The sequence below is a fragment of the Sphaerodactylus townsendi genome, linkage group LG11, assembly GCF_021028975.2.
Source record: "Sphaerodactylus townsendi isolate TG3544 linkage group LG11, MPM_Stown_v2.3, whole genome shotgun sequence".
NCBI lineage: Eukaryota > Metazoa > Chordata > Lepidosauria > Squamata > Sphaerodactylidae > Sphaerodactylus > Sphaerodactylus townsendi.
This window is the reverse complement of record NC_059435.1, coordinates 31,360,453-31,382,588: the sequence shown is the minus strand read 5'-3', so window position 1 is coordinate 31,382,588 and position 22,136 is coordinate 31,360,453. Positions and strand designations below refer to the sequence as shown.

General features: G+C 44.1%; 1 protein-coding gene across 1 annotated transcript; it reads right to left on the bottom strand.

Annotated features, from left to right (window-relative positions):
- Nucleotides 1-430: 430 nt before the first annotated feature.
- CMTM6 (CKLF like MARVEL transmembrane domain containing 6) lies at nt 431-21,814 on the bottom strand. The gene is made up of 4 exons (XM_048511450.1): nt 21,544-21,814; nt 5,373-5,549; nt 3,083-3,181; nt 431-1,418 (listed from the first exon to the last, which is right to left on the bottom strand). The coding sequence occupies exons 1-4, from the start codon at nt 21,676-21,678 to the stop codon at nt 1,266-1,268; spliced, it is 564 nt and encodes a 187-aa protein (XP_048367407.1). The 5' UTR covers nt 21,679-21,814; the 3' UTR covers nt 431-1,265.
- Between the last annotated feature and the right edge of the window lie 322 nt (nt 21,815-22,136).

Below are 22,136 nucleotides of genomic sequence, written 5' to 3'. Positions count from 1 at the left end.
TGCATTTGTCCCCTGTTCTGGCATAAGGGTCACCTTGTTGATACAGGCAACAAACATTTCGGCAACCGGCTGCCTCCCAGCTCTGCAGCGGACCGACCAGGAAATGAGAGCTGCTGAGGAGCTATACTGACATCCCAACAGATGCCAGCATTGGGGGTGGGAGGGGGCAGGCTGGGTGCACAGCCAGGAATGCCACCCTCCAGGGCTGCCTATGGGACGGCTAGGGCAGCAGGAAGGAGGATTGTTTTCTCTCCATTCTGTGCTGCCCAAAGCCCCTTTGGAGGTGGAACAGCGCCACCTTTGCCACACCACTTCCAACTGCCACAGCACACACACTCCCCATCTGGATTGTGCTGTTACTTCTATATACATATCCCCTCTTTTGTACCATTTTTTAAAACTCTTGACAGAAAATGATGGTTTCTCAATCTTTTCTCTGCAGTCCCTTTATTTTTTTCACTTCCTAAAATTTTACAGCTTTTCCAGAATGTTGAACACATCAACACAGATTCCTAGTTTATACAGATATTTGAAAAAAGAAAATTACTTAATTTTATTTAAATCTGACTTTTTTAAAAAAAAAAAGTGCACACACAATGGTAATCTGCACATAATGTTATTTTAGAAAAGTGTAATTCATAAACCACTGATTTCATAAGCCATTTCCATCTACACAAATACTTACAGAATCCTTATTGCTCAAGATTAATGCCAATAAAAATACAGAGGGTTGGTTCCTGTTTGTGATAAGGTGAAATGGCTGATGGTATAAGAGGGAAAGAGACTAGATTGGAGGGGATTTGCTACGATTGTTTGTGTTGTAGCATACATAATTCATTCCTGTTTTTGACATTCTATTTCCTAGTTTTTCCCGAATGAAAGTGTGCAAATTTAATTTTTCCCTGTTTGCCTAGAAAGATGTCCTTCAATGAACCCCCATTTCAGCCACTATTTCATCCCCTCCTGATCACTGGAAGTTTTTTTCCCCTTAATTTTTTTCATCATTTACCTTTTTTCCACCTGTGAACCTATTCTCTACATTTTTAGTAGAAACAAAGCCTGGCTCCTTTGTAATCCCATCTCCCCCCCCCCCCCCCCCCCCCCCCCCCGCCCCGGCAATCCCCTAGCACACCACATTATGTTTATTAATGGAGTAGAAGTATAAAGTTGAATGGGTGCAATTATGAGCATTCAGTGTTGCATTAAAGTCTTCCATTGAGGAAGCTTCACTTAGGATTCAGGGCAATAAAACGGCACGTTAGAGCTTAAGCTGGAGGGTTATTCAGTGGCTGGTTCTCTGCTAGATTCGGTAGCCTGGCTGTGTTTTCTGGAGGTGTCTCTTTTCTGGCATGACACCTCTTGTAGAGAATCATGACAAAATCCACAGTAAACGCTATGCTGGCGAAGTATCCAAATGTCTGTTAAAAAAAAAGAGAGGAGGAATTTAGGCATTAAAAACCACGCACAGATTCTGTAATGGTTGTTCTTTCTATTAGTCTACAATTTGTCAATGGCCAGTGCTGAAGAACCCTTTTGGTGCTGCTGCCAAATAAGGACTGCAATAAAAGAAATGGAGGTGGGGGGGGCAGGAGAAGGGGTTCCAGCAAAACTTGTAGCCAAAGTCATCCACAGCTGGTAGCTCTGGCTTTGTGCCACATTACGCCGTGCAGCACTGGCTGCCAAAAATGATCAGCATGACATTGCCAGGTTGTCAGAATGCCACCATGTGCTGGAAGCAGAGGCATATCGGGGGGAAATAGCGCTCGGGGACAACACTAGTTTCGGGTGCCCCCCCCCCAGCAGGCCACTTACCTTTGCAAGCCTGCAGGGAGGTGGTGAGTGCCTCAGTGGGTGCCTGATGCCGGCTCCTGCATTCTCCGACCTCCCTGCTGACAGGCCGGCCTCTGATAAAGGTGGGGAGGCCGGCAGAAGCCAGTCCCGGGCCGGCAGCCTGCCACAAGTCTGCCGAAGTGCTCCTCAAATCGAGGGGTGCCTGGTGGACCCACAGCAGGCTTTATTGTGTGGGGGGCAATTCCCCGCCCCCCCGTGACCTGATGGGTGGCGCCCATGGTCAGCGATACCCCCTGTCCTTCTGGCAGGTACACCCGTGGCTGGAAGACACTGGTTCTTTAATCAGAATCTCTTCTTTACGCACATGCCAGGACTTGAACCCACAAACACATGCTCAATGTGCTTTTCTGTTGTTAGTTGCTCCAACTGCATTGAGAATCCTATCGGCCACCAGAAGGAGAAGAGAAGAGTTTGGATTCATACCCCATCTTTTTCTCCTGTAAGGAAACTCAAGGCGGCTTACAAACTCCTTTCCTTTCCTCTCCCCATAACATGTGAAGTGGGTGGGGCTGAGATAGTTCTGAACGAACTGTGACTAGCTCAAGGTCACCCAGCAGGCATGTAGGAGAGCAGAAACGCATCTGGTTCACCAGATAAGCCTCCGCCACTCAGGTGCAGGAGTGGGGAATCAAACCCCATTCTCCAGATTAGAGTCCACCTGCTCTTAACCGCTATACCAGCTCAGCAGCTGTGTTTATTGACTCACATGTACCTGTCTCTTAAAACCACTGAACATTTCCTTTCTTTACACCTGTGCAGCATTCATCAAGAGCTATGCAGGGCTGCATCCTACCGGCAGTATACATACAAAGCCTCTTCTCAGAAAAACTGGCTGTTCTGTGCAATTTGGGAGGGCAGGCTATTTTCACACAAGGTGTCAAAGCCAGCTGGGCAACCTATCTTAAAGAATGCAAAAACTTCTGAAGAACGTGACATTATTTTAAATAAGGGAGGAGGCGGACATACCATATAAGTGGGCCCCACCAATCTGAGAGGCAGCCATACACCTTTCACTGGTTTTACTGGCTCCTGCTAGTTCTACCCCCTCCTAGAAACGAGAGATCTTTTTCTACCAAAGTTTCAGCTTCTGCAGTCACAGTGGAATGGGTTCCTCAAAGAGATCCACAGAGTCCCAGCTCCAATGATGAGCTATAAAGCTGTCCTGTTTGGGAGGGCATTGCACTGATGTTTTTGGGAAAGTCAAGTACGCGCTATAGAGCCATCTACTTACAACAGCAGCAATTTCAATTGGCGTCTTGTCATAGGTTGAAGAAAACACAATTGAAGCTATCCAGAAAAAGAGCCCCACTAATGAAACGATGCCGAAATCCTTCAAATAATAAAAAAAAAAGTTTAAAGCTTGCGTTAGAAATGTCATTTCAAAAATTCCATCCCTATTGCATTAGTCAAATATCGGTCTCATTATTATATATGAATAAGTGGAATTTCTTTTGTACAACCTTTTTTTCCCCTTGCTGGTGAGTCCATTTCACAAATGGAGAAAGTGAAGCCGAGCACAACATCAGCAAAACTGGAAACTCAGTTTTCTCAGAACGCGTTCTGTCACTGCACCTGCTTCGTCACAGTGGCTTTCAAAGTATAGCCTCCTTTCCTTTTGACTACTGTATTCATTAAAAAGTTTTATCTCTCCCCCCCCCCCCCACACTCTGTTCCATTCATTGGCAGTCACAACATTACAGAAAAGCCAGAACAGAATTACAGCATAATCCAGAGATTGCAGCGACTGGATGCACCACCTCCAGAGGGCCTCCAAGTGGCGTGGGGAGGCAGTGCAAAAAAGGAAAAACCCTGGTCAATTGACATCCTTCCATACCCAAAACAAACTTGGGCTAAGTGGCGTAAGTCCGAGGGCTATGCTGGGAGTGTTGCTGGACTAAAGGCCCGATGGAAGCCAACTGTAGTTGGTTCTGCCCCCGGGAAACACCCCTAGCCCTCCCGTAACGACAACCAGATTTAGGCTGGCCCAGCTCTGAGGCCTCAGCCTACTTCTGGGCTGGATGCCACAGAGCTGAGCAGTGCCCGCCTGCTGCCCCCTTTTCCCTTTCCACCGGCGCATTTGCCACTTGTGCTGGCAAGATGTTTCACCTGTGTTGGTGAAAACCCATGCTGATTCCCCTAGTCTCTTTGCCCATCTGTCCCCCATTGGGCTGTTAATGTTGCTCACTTATCAACCATACCAAATGCCCTCCAAAATAAAAGTCTTAACCAGCCATCTAAACTCAACAATTTTAACGGTTGGGTTATGCGCTTAGCAATATATTCTTTGTCCACAGCACAAGTTTTTACAGATATTAAAAGGAAGCTGACATAATGAGCAACTTTTTTGTTGTTGTCACATCTGATTTATGGAGACTCCTGGTGGCATTTTCAAAGCAAGCCATGTTCAGAGGTGGTTTGCCATTGCCTGCCTCCACATCATGATCTGGTCTCCCATCCAAATATTTGCTAGGATTGATCCTGCTTAGCTTCTGAGATCTGTCGAGATCCAGATAGCTTGCGCGATCCAGGTCAGGGCAGCAAACCTTCATTTATAATCAAAGCCAACGTATCCATAAATACATTACTGAGGAGTTTCAGTGTGGGAAAGTTGTACCAGGGATCCAAAAAATGTACTAATAGATGCAGTTCTTTTTAATTCAATACCATACGAAATAAACAGCAAGATACGTAAGGCCGTGATTTCCCCCCCTTTCTTCTCAGATCAGTACACCCCCACATCATTAACCAGCCTATGTTACTTCATAGATATCCACTTGACATACTTTAGAGCTGTGATCCCAAGCATGGAGGCTGTGGGTGAAGCAGTGGGTTTCTTTGTGCCCATTTGCTTCTTTGACAAAAGTATATTTTCCCAAAAGCAAAGAACCTGCCCTGGCTTTCCTCCACTTCACACGAGCAGAAGGTGCTTCAGAAGAACCCAGGAGGCATCATCAGAGAGCGTCAATTTGGAAATAGATGCCTCTACAGCTTGGTGTGCAAGCTTCCGATATTGTATGACTCCAGCACCCCATCACAGCCATCTTGTGGTGATGCCTGCTGCCCATCCTCTAAGTACACCCAGGCCCAATAAGATTGGAACCCCTCCTGCAGAGGCATGCTAAGCCAATTAAGCTAAAGCATCACCTCCATGTTACCTGGTGAGCATCTCTGGTCTACACACCACAACTCTTTAAGCATACTGATGATGATTAGGAACTAGGATATCCAACTACAGCAGAGATAGTGAACACAGGCAAATACTCCTGGCCCTTCAAAAGAGCCAATGGGGGGGGGGGGGGAGAGAGAGAGAGACCCTTCAGTATTTGTCTGGCTAGTTCTATGGTCCCCAACTAAAATTCTCTTAAAGCATGCTTGGGCATGAAATCTTTCAGTTGCCAAAAACATATTTTGCATCAATTGCCCGGCAATTCCCATACTGAATGATCTTGAGCAGACACAAAGAAGAGCAGAGCAGCTATCAAAACCATAGCCATACCAAAGGCACAAGAACCTTTCCTCACCAGATTCTTGACTTGTCGCTTCTCTACTTTCTCATAGAGTGGTGTACAATACATGGCAAGGATTGGGATACACAAGAGGAAGGCACTGCAACTGACGAACTCGAAGAAGTAAAGCCCACTACAGTTGGTGCAAACTTCGATGACTTCTTCCAATACGAAGGCCAGGAAAGACAGAACCTGTGGAGGAAGGAGAAGAGCATCAGTTTAAGGGTGCAATTAATAATCTGAAGGATGTTATCTGTGCTGAAGCGATTCGTTTATAGCGCTAGGTATTTTCAGTGTTTGCAACGCAAACCTCGTCTTCCCCAGCCTCATAAGCTTAAAAGTTCTCGTTTCTCTGACACATAACTTTGATTAAGAGATCAGAAAGTGTCCAGACCCATCAAAAAAGTCCAAGACTGAATTTGAACTTGCCTCTTCTGAGTGCATCAGTCCCATCACGCTTTCTGGATTGGAGGAACAAGACTTCCCAAGGCAACAGGTAAGAATTTGCAGCTGTCACACTGGGGCTCTGACTCTTTTTGTTAGGATTTTAAAAGTGCCAGCTTCATTCAGTCAAGCAAGAGTTAACTGCTGAAGTCACATGACTGGAATCAAATGAGCTTGGGGAAAGACTTCTCTTTTCTTCTTCCAGCAAAAAGAGGAGAGGCAGAAACACAGGCAGACACCCAGACTGAGTACTTACACAAATAGTTTGCTGTCCTATATTTCATATAAATTCATTTGCCATCCAGTAAAGTTCTGCAAAACAACATACTCACACATTTGCCATATTATTTACTATGCGAATTCATTGCAATTCAGCACTTGTGTATTAATCTGGATCCTACTATGCTCTCCTGCCAAGCCTTTCTCCATCATTAAAAAACCCCTTCCTTTACTGGAGAAAGACTTGGAGAAAGGGAAACATTAAGAATGCTAACCAATTGCTTTTTTCTTTTTCAACCAATGGAATCATGAAAAGGGCAGAAGACAATGGGTGAGGCTGTACAGTACAGTAACATGGGTCATAACAGCAAGAAACCAAAAACAGTATAATAAATCTGAGGAAAAAAATAACATTGAAAGCAAAGTGGGGGGGGGGGGAATTAAGAGCAAGCTGGAAAGAATGATGCAGTTCTGGCCTGAAACACACAGAGATATCAGTTTCCCGACTGCTGCAGCAGCTAACCAGGAAACATCGCAAAGGAGCAGAAAACTAGGTATGGCGGCCTGTTATTTCCTGACAAATTACGCAACACACATTCTTGCAAATTTCAGTTTCTATCGCAGGAGATTCATGCCACAAGTCATATGTCCTCCCTGCGACTGACATGATTACTAGAGGAATGTGCCTAACATTAATTCCTCTGTCTAAAGAAAATATGGTTTATACCAGAGCTTTATTTAAAAAAAAAAAGAAAATAGCTGCAAGTTCTCATACATAAGGTTGTGCCGATTTCCACCAATTCTTTGCTCCCTCTACAGATCTTCACTATACCCTCTTCAACAAAAGCAACTAAGTAGAATCTGCTGTGTGCTGAATCATCTTTGTCCCAGAATAAGAACATAAGAAAGAGCCTGCTGAATCAGACCAGAGTCCATCTAGTCCAGCACTCTGCTACTCGCAGTGGCCCACCAGGTGCCTTTGGGAGCTCACAGGCAGGATGTGAAAGCAATGGCCTTCTGCTGCTGCTACCGCTGCTCCCAAGCATCTGGTCTGCTGTTCCTCTTGGGTCCTAGTGCCTATCCAGTTCTGTTAGGCAGGCACTAGGACCCAAGTGGAGCATCCTAAAACAAACATGGTCCAGCAAGTGGAGGATGCAATTACAATTCTACTTGGTTCTTTCTGTTGAAAATAGTACAGGCTATTCCTGAGGATCTACTCTCTTTCTCTGGCTGAGCGGGGCAGGCTGGTGCACAAGGATCAGGACTTGAAGACGTCTGAGAAAAGGTCTTGGTACCAATGCATACCATCCCACAAAAAAGCACTTCCGGATATGCACAGCTACGGCTGAGCTGCTTTTGATTTTCAGTATTCCCACATTTGCTCTCAAACGGAGCGACACATAAACATTCTTCCAGCAACAAAAGAAGATTTTCCATTGGACAATTTAAGCTCATCATTTGCTTTACTTTCAGTTCCTGTATTCTTTGTCCCCATTTTAGTAACCATCACTGCATAACAACAAACGGGACAATTATACAATTTTTTTCCATTTGTAGCAACCTGCTTCCAAACAAATCTGTTGACTGTTACTAGAACAAAAACCCAGTACATGAAGATGTGATGATCACCATCTTGGTATTTTTACTATGATAGGAATTCACAGACTGCTTGTTGAAGCCCCACTGTGCATCACAGCCAATGGTGATGCACAGATAGGAATGTGATACATGCCTCAACGTTAGTTGCACACTTACTAGTGACAGAATGCCTGACACTACTACAACAGATGCTCCCAAATAAGCAGGGCTCCTAAGGGATGCTTCCTAGCAACTGGTCTATTGCTTCTTAGAAGACCAGTCTCTCAATTCTTGTACATTAAGATGACAAAGGACTTAAAATTAGTGACGTGCTCAAAAGGCCATTGTGCAAGTGGACAGGCTTCCTCGTGCCAGCGGATATTTAATTGGTTGTGCAATTGTGTTATTAGAAGTTGGCTAGATATGCTGCTTTTGGAGCAAATCCACACCGAGCATAGCAAGAATTCCTAAACAGCAGAGAGGGAGAGAGAAAGAAGCCTCTCCTGTGGACCAGCCTGGTCGTCTATCAGCAGACAACCCCCACAGAAAGAGAAAGAATGAGATCTCCCGCAGCTGAGCAGTTGAGACAGCAGTAAGCAGCGGCCAGGACAAAAGGAGGAGGGAGAACTTCATAATCTCATTCCCGCTGCTCCAACCAACCTCATTGTGGCTATTGGAAACAGTCTAACAACAGAGCAAAAGGGGCAAACCCAACCCAAAACTGAACTGGAAAATTAGGAGGTTGAGGGTAACACCATACAAAAGAATTAAACATATCTTTACTGGTTGTTTTGGGTTTTTCAGGCTGTGTCCAGTGTGTAAGCAGATTTCCTCTGTGATACACCTCTGAAGATGCCACACACATGCAGCTGAAACGTTAGGAACAAGATCTACCAGACCACGGCCACACAGCCCAGAAAACCCACAACAAGCAGTTGAATCCAGCTGTGAAAGCCTTTGTCAATACATATCTTTATTCCAGCAATGCACTTGAAAACATATTTTAATAATAGGCTTCTCGGCCACAAACTGTGCTGCGTCCAGAATGAGCACACTTTTACTTTCCCATTGAGATGTCTGTCAAGAACATGGTAAAGGCAGCCCCCTATGCAAGCACTGGGTCATTTACTGACTCATGGGATGACATCACGTTCTGACATTAACTAGGCAGACTATGTTTGCCACTGGCTTCCCTAGTTGTCTAAAGTTACCCTCAGGGGAGCCAAATGTAAAATCCTGAAAGTTATTTTGACTTCAGTATACAATTGGAAACACAACCATATGACCTCGCATGATTTTCACCATTTTATCCTTTATCTAGTGTTTATGTGTTCCACAGGTTAGAAAAGGCAGCACCCAGTCCAAAAGAAAGCCACCATGGTTAACAAGAGAGGTTGAGGAAATTATCAGAAAAAAGAAAATGTCTTTTAGAAAATGGAAGTCCAGTTTGGCTGATGAAGAATATGAGAGGGAACACAAATGGTGGCAAAAGAGAAGCAAGTTAGCTGTAAGGGAGGCAAAAAAAGATTATGAGGAACGCATGGCTATGAACATCAAGACCAGCAACAAACAGTTCTTCAAGTACATCAAAAGCAGGAAGCCAGCAAGAGAAGCGGTAGGCCCGTTAGATGACAAAGGAACAAAGGGTGTGCTAAAAGATGGCAGGGAGATTGCAGAGAAGCTGAATGAATTCTTTGCATCTGTCTTCACCCAAGAGGAGGTGAGGAACATTCCTGCACCTGAACCAAGCTTCTTAGGAGGCGAATCCGAGGAACTAGCGAAGATAGTGGTAGACAAGGAAGAAGTTCTGGCAGCCATTGATAAACTAAATGTTACCAAATCCCCTGGCCCAGATTGCATTCACCCAAGAGTTCTTAAAGAGCTCAAGCATGAAATTGCTGATCTTCTCACTTTAATATGCAACTTATCCCTGAAATCAGGCTCCATCCCTGAAGACTGGAAGATGGCCAATGTCACACCAATCTTTAAGAAAGGATCTAAGGGGGATCGAGGAAATTACAGGCCAGTCAGTTTGACATCTGTTCCTGGTAAATTAGTAGAATCTATCATTAAAGATAAAATTATAAAACATGTAGAAAAGCAAGACCTGCTGAGAAAGAGTCAGCATGGCTTTTGCAGAGGCAAATCCTGTCTTACAAACTTACTAGAGTTCTTTGAGGGTGTAAACAGGCATGTGGATAGGGGTGAACCGGTGGACATTGTCTACTTGGATTTCCAAAAGGCTTTTGACAAAGTTCCTCACCAGAGACTGTTGAGAAAACTCAGCAATGAAGGAATAAGAGGGGAAGTCCTCCTATGGATTAAAAACTGGTTGAGAAACAGGAAACAAAGAGTGGGTGTAAATGGGAAGTTCTCACAATGGAGAGATGTCGGGACCAGTGCTCTTTAACCTATTCATAAATGACCTGGAAGTAGGGGTGGGTAGCGTGGTGGCCAAGTTTGCAGATGATACCAAATTATGTAGGGTGGTGAGAACCACAAAGGATTGCAAAGAGCTCCAAGCGGACCTTGATAAATTAGATGAGTGGGCTCAGAAATGGCAAATGCAGTTCAATGTAGCAAAATGTAAAGTGATGCACATAGGGGCAAAAAATCCAAACTTCACACACACGCTACAGGGGTCAGTGCTATCAGTCACAGACCAGGAAAGGGATTTGGGCGTCTTAGTTGATAGTTCCATGGGAATGTCAACTCAATGCATGGCAGCTGTGAAAAAAGGCAAACTCTATGCTGGGGATCATTAGAAAAGGAATTGATAATAAAACTGCAAAGATTGTCATGCCCTTATATAAAGCAGTGAATGCGACCGCATTTGGAGTACTGTGTCCAGTTCTGGTCACGCGCATCTCAAAAGGATATTGAGGAGATAGAAAAGTGCAGAGAAAGGGCAACAAGGATGATTGAGGGACTGGAGCACCTTCCCTATGAGGAGAGGCTGCAGCGTTTGGGACTCTTTAGTTTGGAAGGCGGCTGAGGGGGGATATGATTGAAGTCTACAAAATTATGCATGGGGTAGAAAATGTTGACAGAGAGAAATTTTTCTCTCTTTCTCACAATACTAGAACCAGGGGGCATTCATTGAAAATGCTGGGGGGAAGAATTAGGACTAATAAAAGGAAACACTTCTTCACGCAACGTGTGATTGGTGTTTGGAATATGCTGCCACAGGAGGTGGTGATGGCCACAAACCTTTATAGCTTTAAAAGGGGCTTGGACAGATTTATGGAGGAGAAGTCGATTTATGGCTACCAATCTTGATCCTCTTTGATCTTAGATTGCAAATGCCTTAACAGACCAGGTGATCGGGAGCAACAGCCGCAGAAGGCCATTGCGTTCACATCCTACATGTGAGCTCCCAAAGGCACCTGGTGGGCCACTGCGAGTAGCAGAGAGCTGGACTAGATGGACTTTGGTCTGATCCAGCTGGCTTGTTCTTATGTTCTTATGTTCTAGTAGACTGTACCACCGAGGAAGGCTTTTTTGGTTGAACCATATCTGGTCCATGTATATTGTTTTCCTGGATTAATCTGTGGTACTTTAAAGAACCACAATAGGTATACAGTGCATTGCGTATTTTGTGACTTTATAGCCAAGAAGCCTGTATTGTTTTTAACTGCACAGCTGGATTAAAGATATATTCTATTTAATTTGTTTTGCAGAGTTACCCTTAACCTCCTAGATTTCCTATTGGAAATAGTTGCCTTAGGTTGGGAGAGCCCACTCCCTGGAATAACATCTGGCTCTTCAGTGCCAATCTGGAGGGGGGTGGGTGGAGAGAAGTTTTTGCCTGCAGTCACCACAGCCTCTGAGAAGCAGTGAACAGCAGTCAAACTGGTAGAAAGGCTGGGCTAAGATTTCTGCTAATTTTCTGGATCAGCTGCTGAGGAAGCAAGCTGAAAAGATGGGGTATCGGTCTTTGAACAGGCACCACTACAGAACCTAACTGCTATCAGCAGGTTGAAGCAAATTAGCAGAGAGCACAGATGGCTAGCCAGATGTTCTGCAGCATTTTGTATACTTCAATCCTCAAATCCTGACACCTCAATACAAACAAGCCCAAGTCTCCAGGCAACAACCAAGCCTCATGGAGGATACCAGTAATAACTAATAACACAGGGATACATAGAAAGTACTTTAATAACCAACACTTGATTACTACCAGATAAAAAGGCTGTGTTACTATTAATGCTCCTTACCTTTGAAATAACATTTCTTATACAAGTGAACGTTTCAAAACTACCACCATTATTCAAAAAAGTCACCACAGGCCCTTCTTTATCACCAACATACTGAATCATGGGCATTTTGGTTTTTCTTTCAGCCATCCAGTTCCTCATTCTTGTCAGAAGATGTTTTCATTTTTATTCTGATTCCAGACTATTTCCATGAGAGACAGGGGCCCCTTACACATGGGCAGAATAATGCACTTTCACAATTGTTTGCAAATGGATTTTGCTGTTCCACACAGTAAAATCCAACTGCAAAGTGCATTGAAAGTGCATTATTCTGCATGTGCAGAAGAGGGCAGAGAGCATACACCAGGGGTGTCTAACTCTGGTGCCCCAGATGTTCATGGACTATGATTCCCATCAGCCGCCATCTGGGGCACCAGAGTTGGACACCCCTGGCACACACCCTTTAACCCGTGGGACATATAAAATGGCAGGCTAACAAAACACATGCTCTGGTTGAGGAAGACAAAGGTGAATTTGTATTTTTTTTGTTATACTGTTTGGATAGGTTTCCCTTTCTGCACTCTTCCTATTAGCATCTCGTCAGAACTCCACATGCAATGTACTCCAGGGGCTCCTTGTCAAGATAACCCATTTGCTAAGGATCTTGTAAGTCACCCCCACCCACAGATACTTTTAGACTCACCTTAAGAAATTTCTGCAGAAAAGGGGAAAAAAACAACCTTTCTTGTTGAGTTTGGTCTGTTCACACAAATAGCTGTGGCAGTCTTTTATGAGCAAGTCCATTGCTTGTGTCAATCAACCTTACTGAGTGAGCAGCTGTTTGTACAAGGCAGGCCTGAAATACAGCATCTTTACCAGCTCTATATCGGGGCCTAAATACATTTTCTTTCCATTTGGAGCCAGCCACAACATTTAGAAAGCAGACTAATTTTTCAGCTTTTTTCATATTTTAACGCTCACATTTTCTAATGATTTCTCCCACAAAACTTGATCATTGTCCTTTGTATTTGTGTCGATGTCACAATACAATTGTTGTAGTATATAAATCTATATGGATAGTTTCAGAGATGGCCATGCTGGTCTACAATAGAACAGCTAGATACGAATCCACCAGCACCTTAGAAACCAACAAGATTTTCTCGGTATGAGCTTTTCAGAGTTAAAGCTGTTTTTGTACACAAGCAACAGCAACAATGCTGACAGAATAATAATGAGCAGCAGTGGTGTAGTGGTTTAAGAGCAGGTGCACTCTAATCTGGAGGAACTGGGTTTGATTCCCTGCTCTGCCACTTGAGATGTGGAGACTTATCTGGGGAATTCAGATTAGCCTGTACATTCCAACACACGCCAGCTGGGTGACCTTGGACTAGCCACAGTTCTTCTGAGCTCTCTCAGCCCCATTTACCTCACAGGGTGTTTGTTGTGAGGGGGAAGGGAAAGGAGTTTGTAAGCCCCTTTGAGTCTCCTATAGGAGAGAAAGGAGGGATATAAATCCAAACTCTTCTTCTTCATCAGAGAACCTGAGACTGATTGAACTCTGTTCTACAGCACTCCTCTGTTGCATCCACCAGATGTACTAATTTCACAAGAAAAACTCTGCAATAAATATAGGTACCTTGTCAAACTGTAAGTGCAGAGCCATAATATCAGATGTACCGCATAACAACTTAACAGATTATCATTAAAGTTATAATATATATATGACCATATATGATAATGACTATATAAATATGATAATGATTACACACATACACAAAATTCACCAAAGTCGTCATAGCAATAATGAGACAACAGCACCACTAAGCATGCAAACAATAAACAAACCCTGGTTCTTTCAGCTTTGGCACTGTGGCTGAGACAGGTTGAAGTGTCCCTGCTTAAACACTTTTTTTAAAAAAGGAGACCCCCCCAAGCACACAAAACCCATCTCTTTGTTGTTTTATTATTCTGTCAGCGTTGTTGCCGTTGCTTGTGAGCATGCACAACCGAACCACAGACTGGTTCCTGGGTCAAAGACAGATGCTGTCTCAGACAGTTTATGATTCAGTGGACCAGTTCTGGGAAATTACAGGTAATTACTTGCGTTAAGACAAGTTTCAGAGGCGAACAAGTTATCCAAATACTGGGTGGAAGCAAGAGTGCAACTACAGAAATTCACAAGTGGATTCCTTGCCCATTTAGTTTTCATTTCTCCTTCTAAAAGGAATCTCACCAGTATCTCAGAAATTAATTTCCTTAGCAGGAAACTTAATGTATTCCACTTAAGATGCCACAAGTTATGTCCTTCCTGTTTACACGCTAAATGCAAACCCTGTTTGTTTGTTTATTTATTGGTCTTGTATGCCAGAGCAGCTCACAGCATTTCCATAATACATGATCAAAATCATCATACAAATAATAAATATAAATACATTTTAACAACATTAAAATAATTTAAAATATTAAAGATATTAAAATTTCTTGTCTTAGCTCATATTTATACTAGCAGTTGTTTGGGAAGCTGATGGCTAAGCACATTAGCCCAATTCACATGGTACAAGGAACACACACACACACACACACACACACACACACACATCCTGAATGTACATGAATATATATGTTTGTAGGAAACAGCAAGCATTTACTTTACAACTGAAACCAGGACGTAGATATGGGACTTAAATTGCACGTTCAGCTATACATTCATTCACTGTATCATGAGAATTACTCAACGCGTGTAGAAAGGAAAATCAAGCATACACTGTACATGGATGGTATATGCATTCACTGTGACTTGGAGAATAAAACAATTAATAAAACAGAGGAGTTCAGTGGCACTAAAACACCTTTAAGGTGCCACTGTGCCTGTTTATTTTACCACAACTAACGTGGCTACAGAATTGACTCAGCAATTCGTGTTAACACATGAACCCTCTACCAGACAGAGGGACGCTATTAGATGGAGTTCAACTCACACGAAACAAGGAGCTGTAGAGCGCAAGAATGAATGCAAGAGCAGTAATGAGAAATTCTGTGACAGATAACACACAAGAAGAATATAGAACTAACAACAGTGACTTCTTGCTTCCATTTTGTATTCAAAATTGCCATATAGTGTTCATTACAAGACAAGAACTCTAGGACTTTCCTTCTTTATGTGTCAAGTGACATCAAATCGTAGCCAACTTATTGCTTTCTATCACTAAGAAAACGGTTATGAACAACTTTCTTGGCAACACCGCTGATGACATCAGAATGCGTTTTCTGAAATTCTTTTTGGTTCTAGTACATTAATTTACCGTGACAGTGGATATTCCAGACACCCAAAAGCAATGTAAAAGGAAGATTACTTTCTTTTCCAACAATGACTGGCCACTGAATTACACTGTAAATTCTCATGTTGAAGAGTGGTAAGATACAGTACTGAAGTCAAAGTTCTGCTCAAAACTGGAGTTTGATCCTGACAAAAGTCAGTTTCAAGCAGCCAACTCAAAATTGACTCTGCCTTCCATCCTTCTGAAGTTGGTAAAATGAGTAACCAGCTTGTTGGGACAAAGTGTAGATGACTGGGGAAGGAAATGGGAAAACTACCCTGTAAACACAGCCTGCCTAGTAAATGCTGTGATGTGACATCACTCCTTGGGACAGAAGTGATCTGGTGTTTGCATAGGGGCAATCTTTGCCTATGTTCTCCTACAAGGGGAACCAGGCCCATCCTCTAGTTTCCTCAGAGAATCACCTCCAAGGACATGTGGGACGCTGCATGTTTTCCTGACTTAAAGGCTGATGATAAAAGTGCCTCAGAATCCTGATCATAACAGAGATGGTCACAAAACTACTTGGCATATTGCTACTGTCCGCATACAAGCAGCTTTGGTCATGGAAGATCTGGAAAATACCGCAGTAACCACTTTATCTAAGTGAAAATGGGCTGTAAATGGGTCACTCACAACACAAAAGAGTAAAGGCTCCCTATGCACTCAGGGGACTCCCCCAAGTGTAGAAAATTTTGACTGCATCTGAGGATTTAAAAAAACCTTTAAAACAGATTGAGGAGGACTAAACATGCCTCAGAAGACACAGAATATCGACAGCAGTTGAGTATCAATGGAAGGAAAAGGGGTGTGTGGGGGATAGAGAAATCAGCCTGCTGAAGCATAAATGTTTAAAGAATCCTTGAGGTGAAGGTTTTCAAAGGTGGGATTTTCCTCATTATTTCCCCCTTCTCTTACTTGCAAGTCCTCTGCCTATACTTACTAACAATGAGAAGGGTATTTGGACATTCCTATCCAGAATATTCAGTGAAATGTCAGTGTTGTGATTTCTTTTGTAAAGCTGTTCATGAAGTCCAAGAAAGAATAAATGCAGAAGCATGATGGCTAACATCTTAAGCAGAAACGAGGAAGGTAGGAAAGGATAAATCTGAGGTCATTTTAGCGTTTTCCAGCCTAGCAAGCTTTATCTTGTAGTTCATAAGCAATTTATGGACTGATGCGGTTTTCTGTTTGTTTTTTTGCATTCGATTCACAGCTGATTTAAGGTGACTCCATAAGGTTTTCAAAGCAAGAGATGTTCAGAGGTGATGTGCCATGACCTGCCTTTGTGTAGCAACACTGGACTTTGTTGGTGGTCTCCTATCCAAATACTAAGCAGGGGTAACCTTGCTTAGCTTCTGAGATTTGACAAGATCGGGCTAGCTGAGGCTGTCCAGGTCAGGGCAATACTCTTTATCTCTAAATAATGTTGGCTTCAGCAAACCTGAAAAATATTTAACATTCCTTGCCAACAACTTGTTTGGTAAGACAATATGCAAATGCAGCTTATCAGCCTTGTGCAGGGCAAAATAAGCACTGCAAAATGTATAAGCAGTGACATCAGATTTCTAGGTGCCAAGTAGCCCAGGCACCTGGTAACGTCTCATATCTGTGGTCAAGGCTGTGTAGAGGGTAAACAGTGCCCAAGAGGATTGATGCTCATCTTGCTGAACCCTCAACTGAAAAGGTGAGAATTCCTGGGATGTTTTTTCCTACTGAACTCTTGATATTTTATAGTTCTCAAGCAACATTGAAACCATCAGCCTTTTCACCATTTATCTGCTTGGGGACACCTGCGAATCATGACATTCCTGTGAACAATTCTTCTTGCCATTTGTGGTTCTCAAACTAGGAACTTGCTCAGTTGAAGGTCCTGGACTGGAATATTGCCTGGCTTCCCAGACAGCAGGTATTCGAAAGGAGTCAATCTGCAAGCAGTTTGGGGTGAGGGGGTAAAAGAGGTTGAAAAGCTGGATGCTAGCAGAGATGGTGGCAGCATTTAAATCTCATTGTCAGGAAAGGTTGCAAGGGGGCTTGCCACTGTACATGTTATGTGTGAGGCTGATACACTACACTGCTTCAGATAAAGAGTCCCTGTCGTCATTTGCATCACGCTGGGGATTACCGTGCATAGGCAACAACTCTTGAGCCACAGCCCAGTCTTAGGGCTGGTGATCTCAGAACACCACCACACATCTATTTGCTAGCTTTGCCATCTTACCTAGTGGGAAGAAAATTGAAGTGTGATAATATCTGAAGCAGGGTTAAGTGGGTTCACTGCAAAGGCAATAGACACAAAATCAGGTATGAGACAGAGCACAAGCGAGACTCTGGGACAGATTTCCAGTGCAGTGTTTTATTTGCCAGGGCATGGATAGGTTTTTAAAGCAGAGGGTGGGAGGAGGAAATGTAGAAAGCCAAGGGCTACACATCAGCAAATGGTGACAGTGTTAACCCTGTTCAGTTGACACATAATCAGCAATGTTACTCACAGGAGTCTCTGAGCCCCGAGCAGCACAAACCCACAAATCGAGCTAGGTGGGGAAAGCCACCCAACATGCCTTAAAATGAAACCAGATCATTCCTGTATGCCACCTGCAAACTCTGCAGATTGTACACATCATTCACCATCATGGCTCTGTGTAAACAAGCACTAACACAGGTCCTAGATGCCTGGATTACAAAGGGTTTGAGCTACTCTTCAGATACATGAGCATGCACGATACAAAAGCCTTGAAGTAGAAATCCCCACCCTACATAAAGAACAATCAAAACAAAACGGGATGGAAAAGCGTGGGTGGTGGGGATTAGCTTCCCATTTATGCTGTGTTTCAGTGTTGTTCTCATCCACTTCAGAAATAATCAACAGGATGAGTCCTACCACTCCTGCCAACAGTTGTACCCCATACAAAGTAACACATATGCTTTCCTTTTGTAATGCAGTAAACTGATATAGTTCATGCAAATTATGCTCCCCATGTACCAAATGAGAATCATGCAAATAGATTTGAAACAAAGTTCAAAAAGGAAAAAAAAAAAAACACTACACGTGATCTTTTCACCCCATCTCATAACAAGAAGGGCTGGGGTTCTCTTTGCTCTGGATGAAATAATTTCACCTCAGGCTAAACTTGAGAACAACATGGAGATAAGACATTCAGCATCTTCAGTAAGAGGCAGCATGGTGTAGTGGTTAAGAGCTGAGGTCTCTAATCTGGAGAACTGAGTTCACATCCCCACTCCTCCACACGAGGCCTGCTGGGTGACCTTGGGATAACCACAGTTCTCTCAGGAGTTTCTCAGCCCATACGGAGGCAGGCAATGGTGAACTTCCTCTGAACGTCTCACGCCTTGAAAATCCTACTGGGTCGCCATCGGGCACTGTGACTTAACAGCACTTTCTACATCCACATCTTCAGCAACATCACACCCAATGAAAGTATATCATTCACTGTTTTTCCATTCAGGAAAACTGGCACAGTTGCTAAGATGATAAAAAGTATTTTCACAAGGAATTTCAAAAACATTTTCATGAAGGCAAATCTTGGTGAGCCTTAGCACTGCTCCAGCTGACCCAATTTACTGCAGTTCACGTGAGGCTTGTTTCCACTAGAAACCATAGTCCCCCACTCCCTTCAGCTACAGAAGGAGAGGCCAGGACCTCGCTTGCATAGGCTGACAAATACCGTATATACTCATGTATAAGTCGAGTTTTTCAGCACATTTTTGATGCTGAAAAAGCCCTCCTCGACTTATCCACGAGTCAGCTGTATTTAAAAAAATATTTTAGGGTTTTTACTTTGTCGGCCGCTAGGGAGCGCAGTTTTTAGGCTAGTGGCACCAAAATTTCAGGGTATCATCAGATGACACTCCTGATGATACCAGCCAGGTTTTGGTAAAGTTTGGTTCAGGGGGTCCAAAGTTATGGACCCCCAAAGGGGGTGCCCCATCCCCCATTGTTTCCAATGGGAGCTAATAGTAGATGGGGCTACATTTTGAGGGTCCATAACTTTGGACCCCCTGAACCAAACTTCGCCAAACCTGGGTGGTATCATCAGGAGGGTCTCCTAAAGATACTGAAATGTTGGTACTGCTAACATAAACAGTTATTGTTGAAACCATATTGTTCTTGTTGACCCTCTTTTCCACTTACAAAGCAAGTTTATTGTTTTTCTTTGAAATAAATATTCAAAAACATTTAACCTGCTGATGCCTCAATTAATGTAATTTTATTGGTATCTATTTTTATTTTTGAAATTTACCGGTAGCTGCTGCATTTCCCACCCTCGACTTATACGCGAGTCAATACGTTTTCCCAGTTTTTTGTGGTAAAATTAGGTGCCTTGACTTATATGCGGGTCGACATATACACGAGTATATACGGTTCGTCAATCTTCACTGCTAAATTCGTAAACATTATGCATGGAGGCTGGCGGTGCAAGCAGGCACGGATTACAAACGTTTCCCCAGTTCTGGCAAAATATTCTTTCACTTTCATTGCCAAGAATTAAAAACTGCCATAGAATTCCAATCAAACATATTTTTTCCAGGGACAGAAAAAAAGCAGGCTTCAGTGGCAAGTCTCTGAAAGGTAAATTTAAATCCATTATCCTGCCAGGCCATTAAAAGGCTTTTAGTGGGACACCATCCCCAAATCAAAGATGGTTCCACACTCCCACAGAGAATAATTGCAACCAGGCATACCAATGTTTCTGCCACGCCAATAAACATTTGATTTTAAACATGCACGTACCCATATCCAGGAGACCAAGTCTAATACAAGTTTCCAGGAATGGTTTTTGTAAAGATGCTTGCACTTGTAGTGCAGTAAAGAATCCACAGCAACCTCATATGCCATGCAAAGATCCCTCAAGGGATCATGCTGTTTGATGGGTGGTATGTTTATTCTACTATGCATACCTGCTATACAAAGGGAGACAGTGAAGCTTCAGGATGCCTGCAAAGAAAGCCTTTGCGACAAGCCTTTTTTTTTTCTTACTGAGGTGACACAAACATCCTCCATAGATTTTTGGGATCAAGGTTCATTTTGAACTATCAATCTTGCCCTCAGTTTCCAGGTGCTCTACAGGTAGAAGAAAAAGAAGAGTTTGGATTGATACCCCACCTTTCTCTCCTGTAAGGAGACTCAAGGTGGCTAACAAACTTCTTTCTTTTCCTCTCCCAACAGACACCTTGTGAGGTAGATGGGGCTAAGAGAGTTCGAAGAGCTGTGACTAGCCCAAGGTCAGCCAGCAGGAATGTAGGAGGGCGGAAACACATCTGGTTCACCAGATACGCCTCTGCCACTCAGGTGGAGGAATGGGGAATCAAACCCGGTTCTCCAGATTAGAATCCACCTGCTCTTAACCACTCTTAACCAAGTGTATAGGTTTTGGGTTTGCTGCTGTGAGGTAAGTGTTGTGGTGCACAAGGAGATTATTGAGATCACTGAGGCGGGATTAATATATAAACAACTAAGATGATTCATTTATTTACAGGTTGGTTTTAAACGACAAACCAGCAGCGCAGGTCTCCAGGTAGATAAAGCAGAAACCTGGTAGAGGCACAGAAATGTAAACTATGACACAGAGCAGTAAGACTTTCCCACAATGTCTTCAGGCACAAGGAGATTGTTACTGACTAGCCACTAGGTTGGATCCTCTTTCACACACAGGATTGCAGACACACCAACCTGCCCCTTCCCCAGAGTCAGACTAAATGGTACAAGGTCTGCTCATCATCAGATATAGACCTAACTACTGAGATCAAACTGCAGTGCCCCCCTACTTTTATTTTTCCAGAGCCAGACCTGAGCTGTCACTACTTTCTCTCTCTAAAGCTGCCCTCAACTCCCTCATCTCCTGCCATCCCCCCCCCCCCCCCAATCTCATCCTCCTTCCCAAAAGGGGCTGTATGCTGAAACAGAACTTCCAGGCACTCATCTGAGGGGCTGATTTCCTGTACCTTGCAGCCATGCTCTCCCCATGCACAAAAGGAGCATTTTCAGCCACAAAGCAAAGGCGTTGGGGGTGGGGGGGGTGGTGGTTTTGCTTTCTGGTTTCGTCTTTAACGAGGAGAGCATCAGGGCGCAGCAGGTGGGCAATGACTGGATTCACATTCAGGGTAGCCGAGGCCGCCTATGCAAATGCAACAACAGACGGTGCCGCTGCACTGCTGGCTTCCTCATCTCTGGACTCCCGGGTTTCATGCGGCAAAAGAAAACCTTTCCGTCTCCCCAGGGTTACTCTGTTACTAGTTACTCAGAACGCGACTGTTCATTCCTGCCCAACTCGGGACTTAAAGGGCCCACTGGTGCCGGCCAGAATGACCACTAGTCCTTACTCCTCTCCCGCTCAGGTAAGACCCACCAGGAAACCACATCCGGGCCAGGCGCCATCAGCTCCCCCTCCCGCCCTTCTCCTTCTCCCTTACCAGCTGCAAAGCCTTGAGGACGAGGCGGGGCCGCTCCAGGTGGGCGGCGGTGCAGCCGCAGTTGCGGAGTCCCTTCTGGGGCGACGACTCGGCGGGGCTCGTCGTTTCTTCGTACACCCGCCCGCCGTTCTCCATGGCCGGCCAGGAACGGCTCGGAGGAGCCGCCGCGAAGGTGAAAAGTTCTGCGAGAAAACGAAAGAGGGGCGAAAAGAGAAGGCCCCGCCTCGCCTCCGCGGGCGGAGTTGCTCCAGCGGGGAGACCTCCTCCAGGAGGAGCCAGAGAAGGCGGAGTCGAGAAGTGGCGGGACTTTCCGGCCCGCCTCCCCCATTGCAGTGGCCGCCCGGCGAAGGTAATCAGCCCGCCGAGGGTGGGGCGTCGCCCGCCTAGCTCCCTCAGCAAAACATCTGGGCCTTGTAGCCATCGAGGGCTGCAAAATTAAGCACACAACAACATGAGCATTGGGCAAATCCCATGCTTTCATCATCTTTGCAATCTATGCTAGACCACATTCTTGCCACTGTTAATGAATACAGTCAATGTGGAGTTATTTTAGGTTTTTGTAGCTAATCATGGTTTTGTTCTGTTTTGTGCTG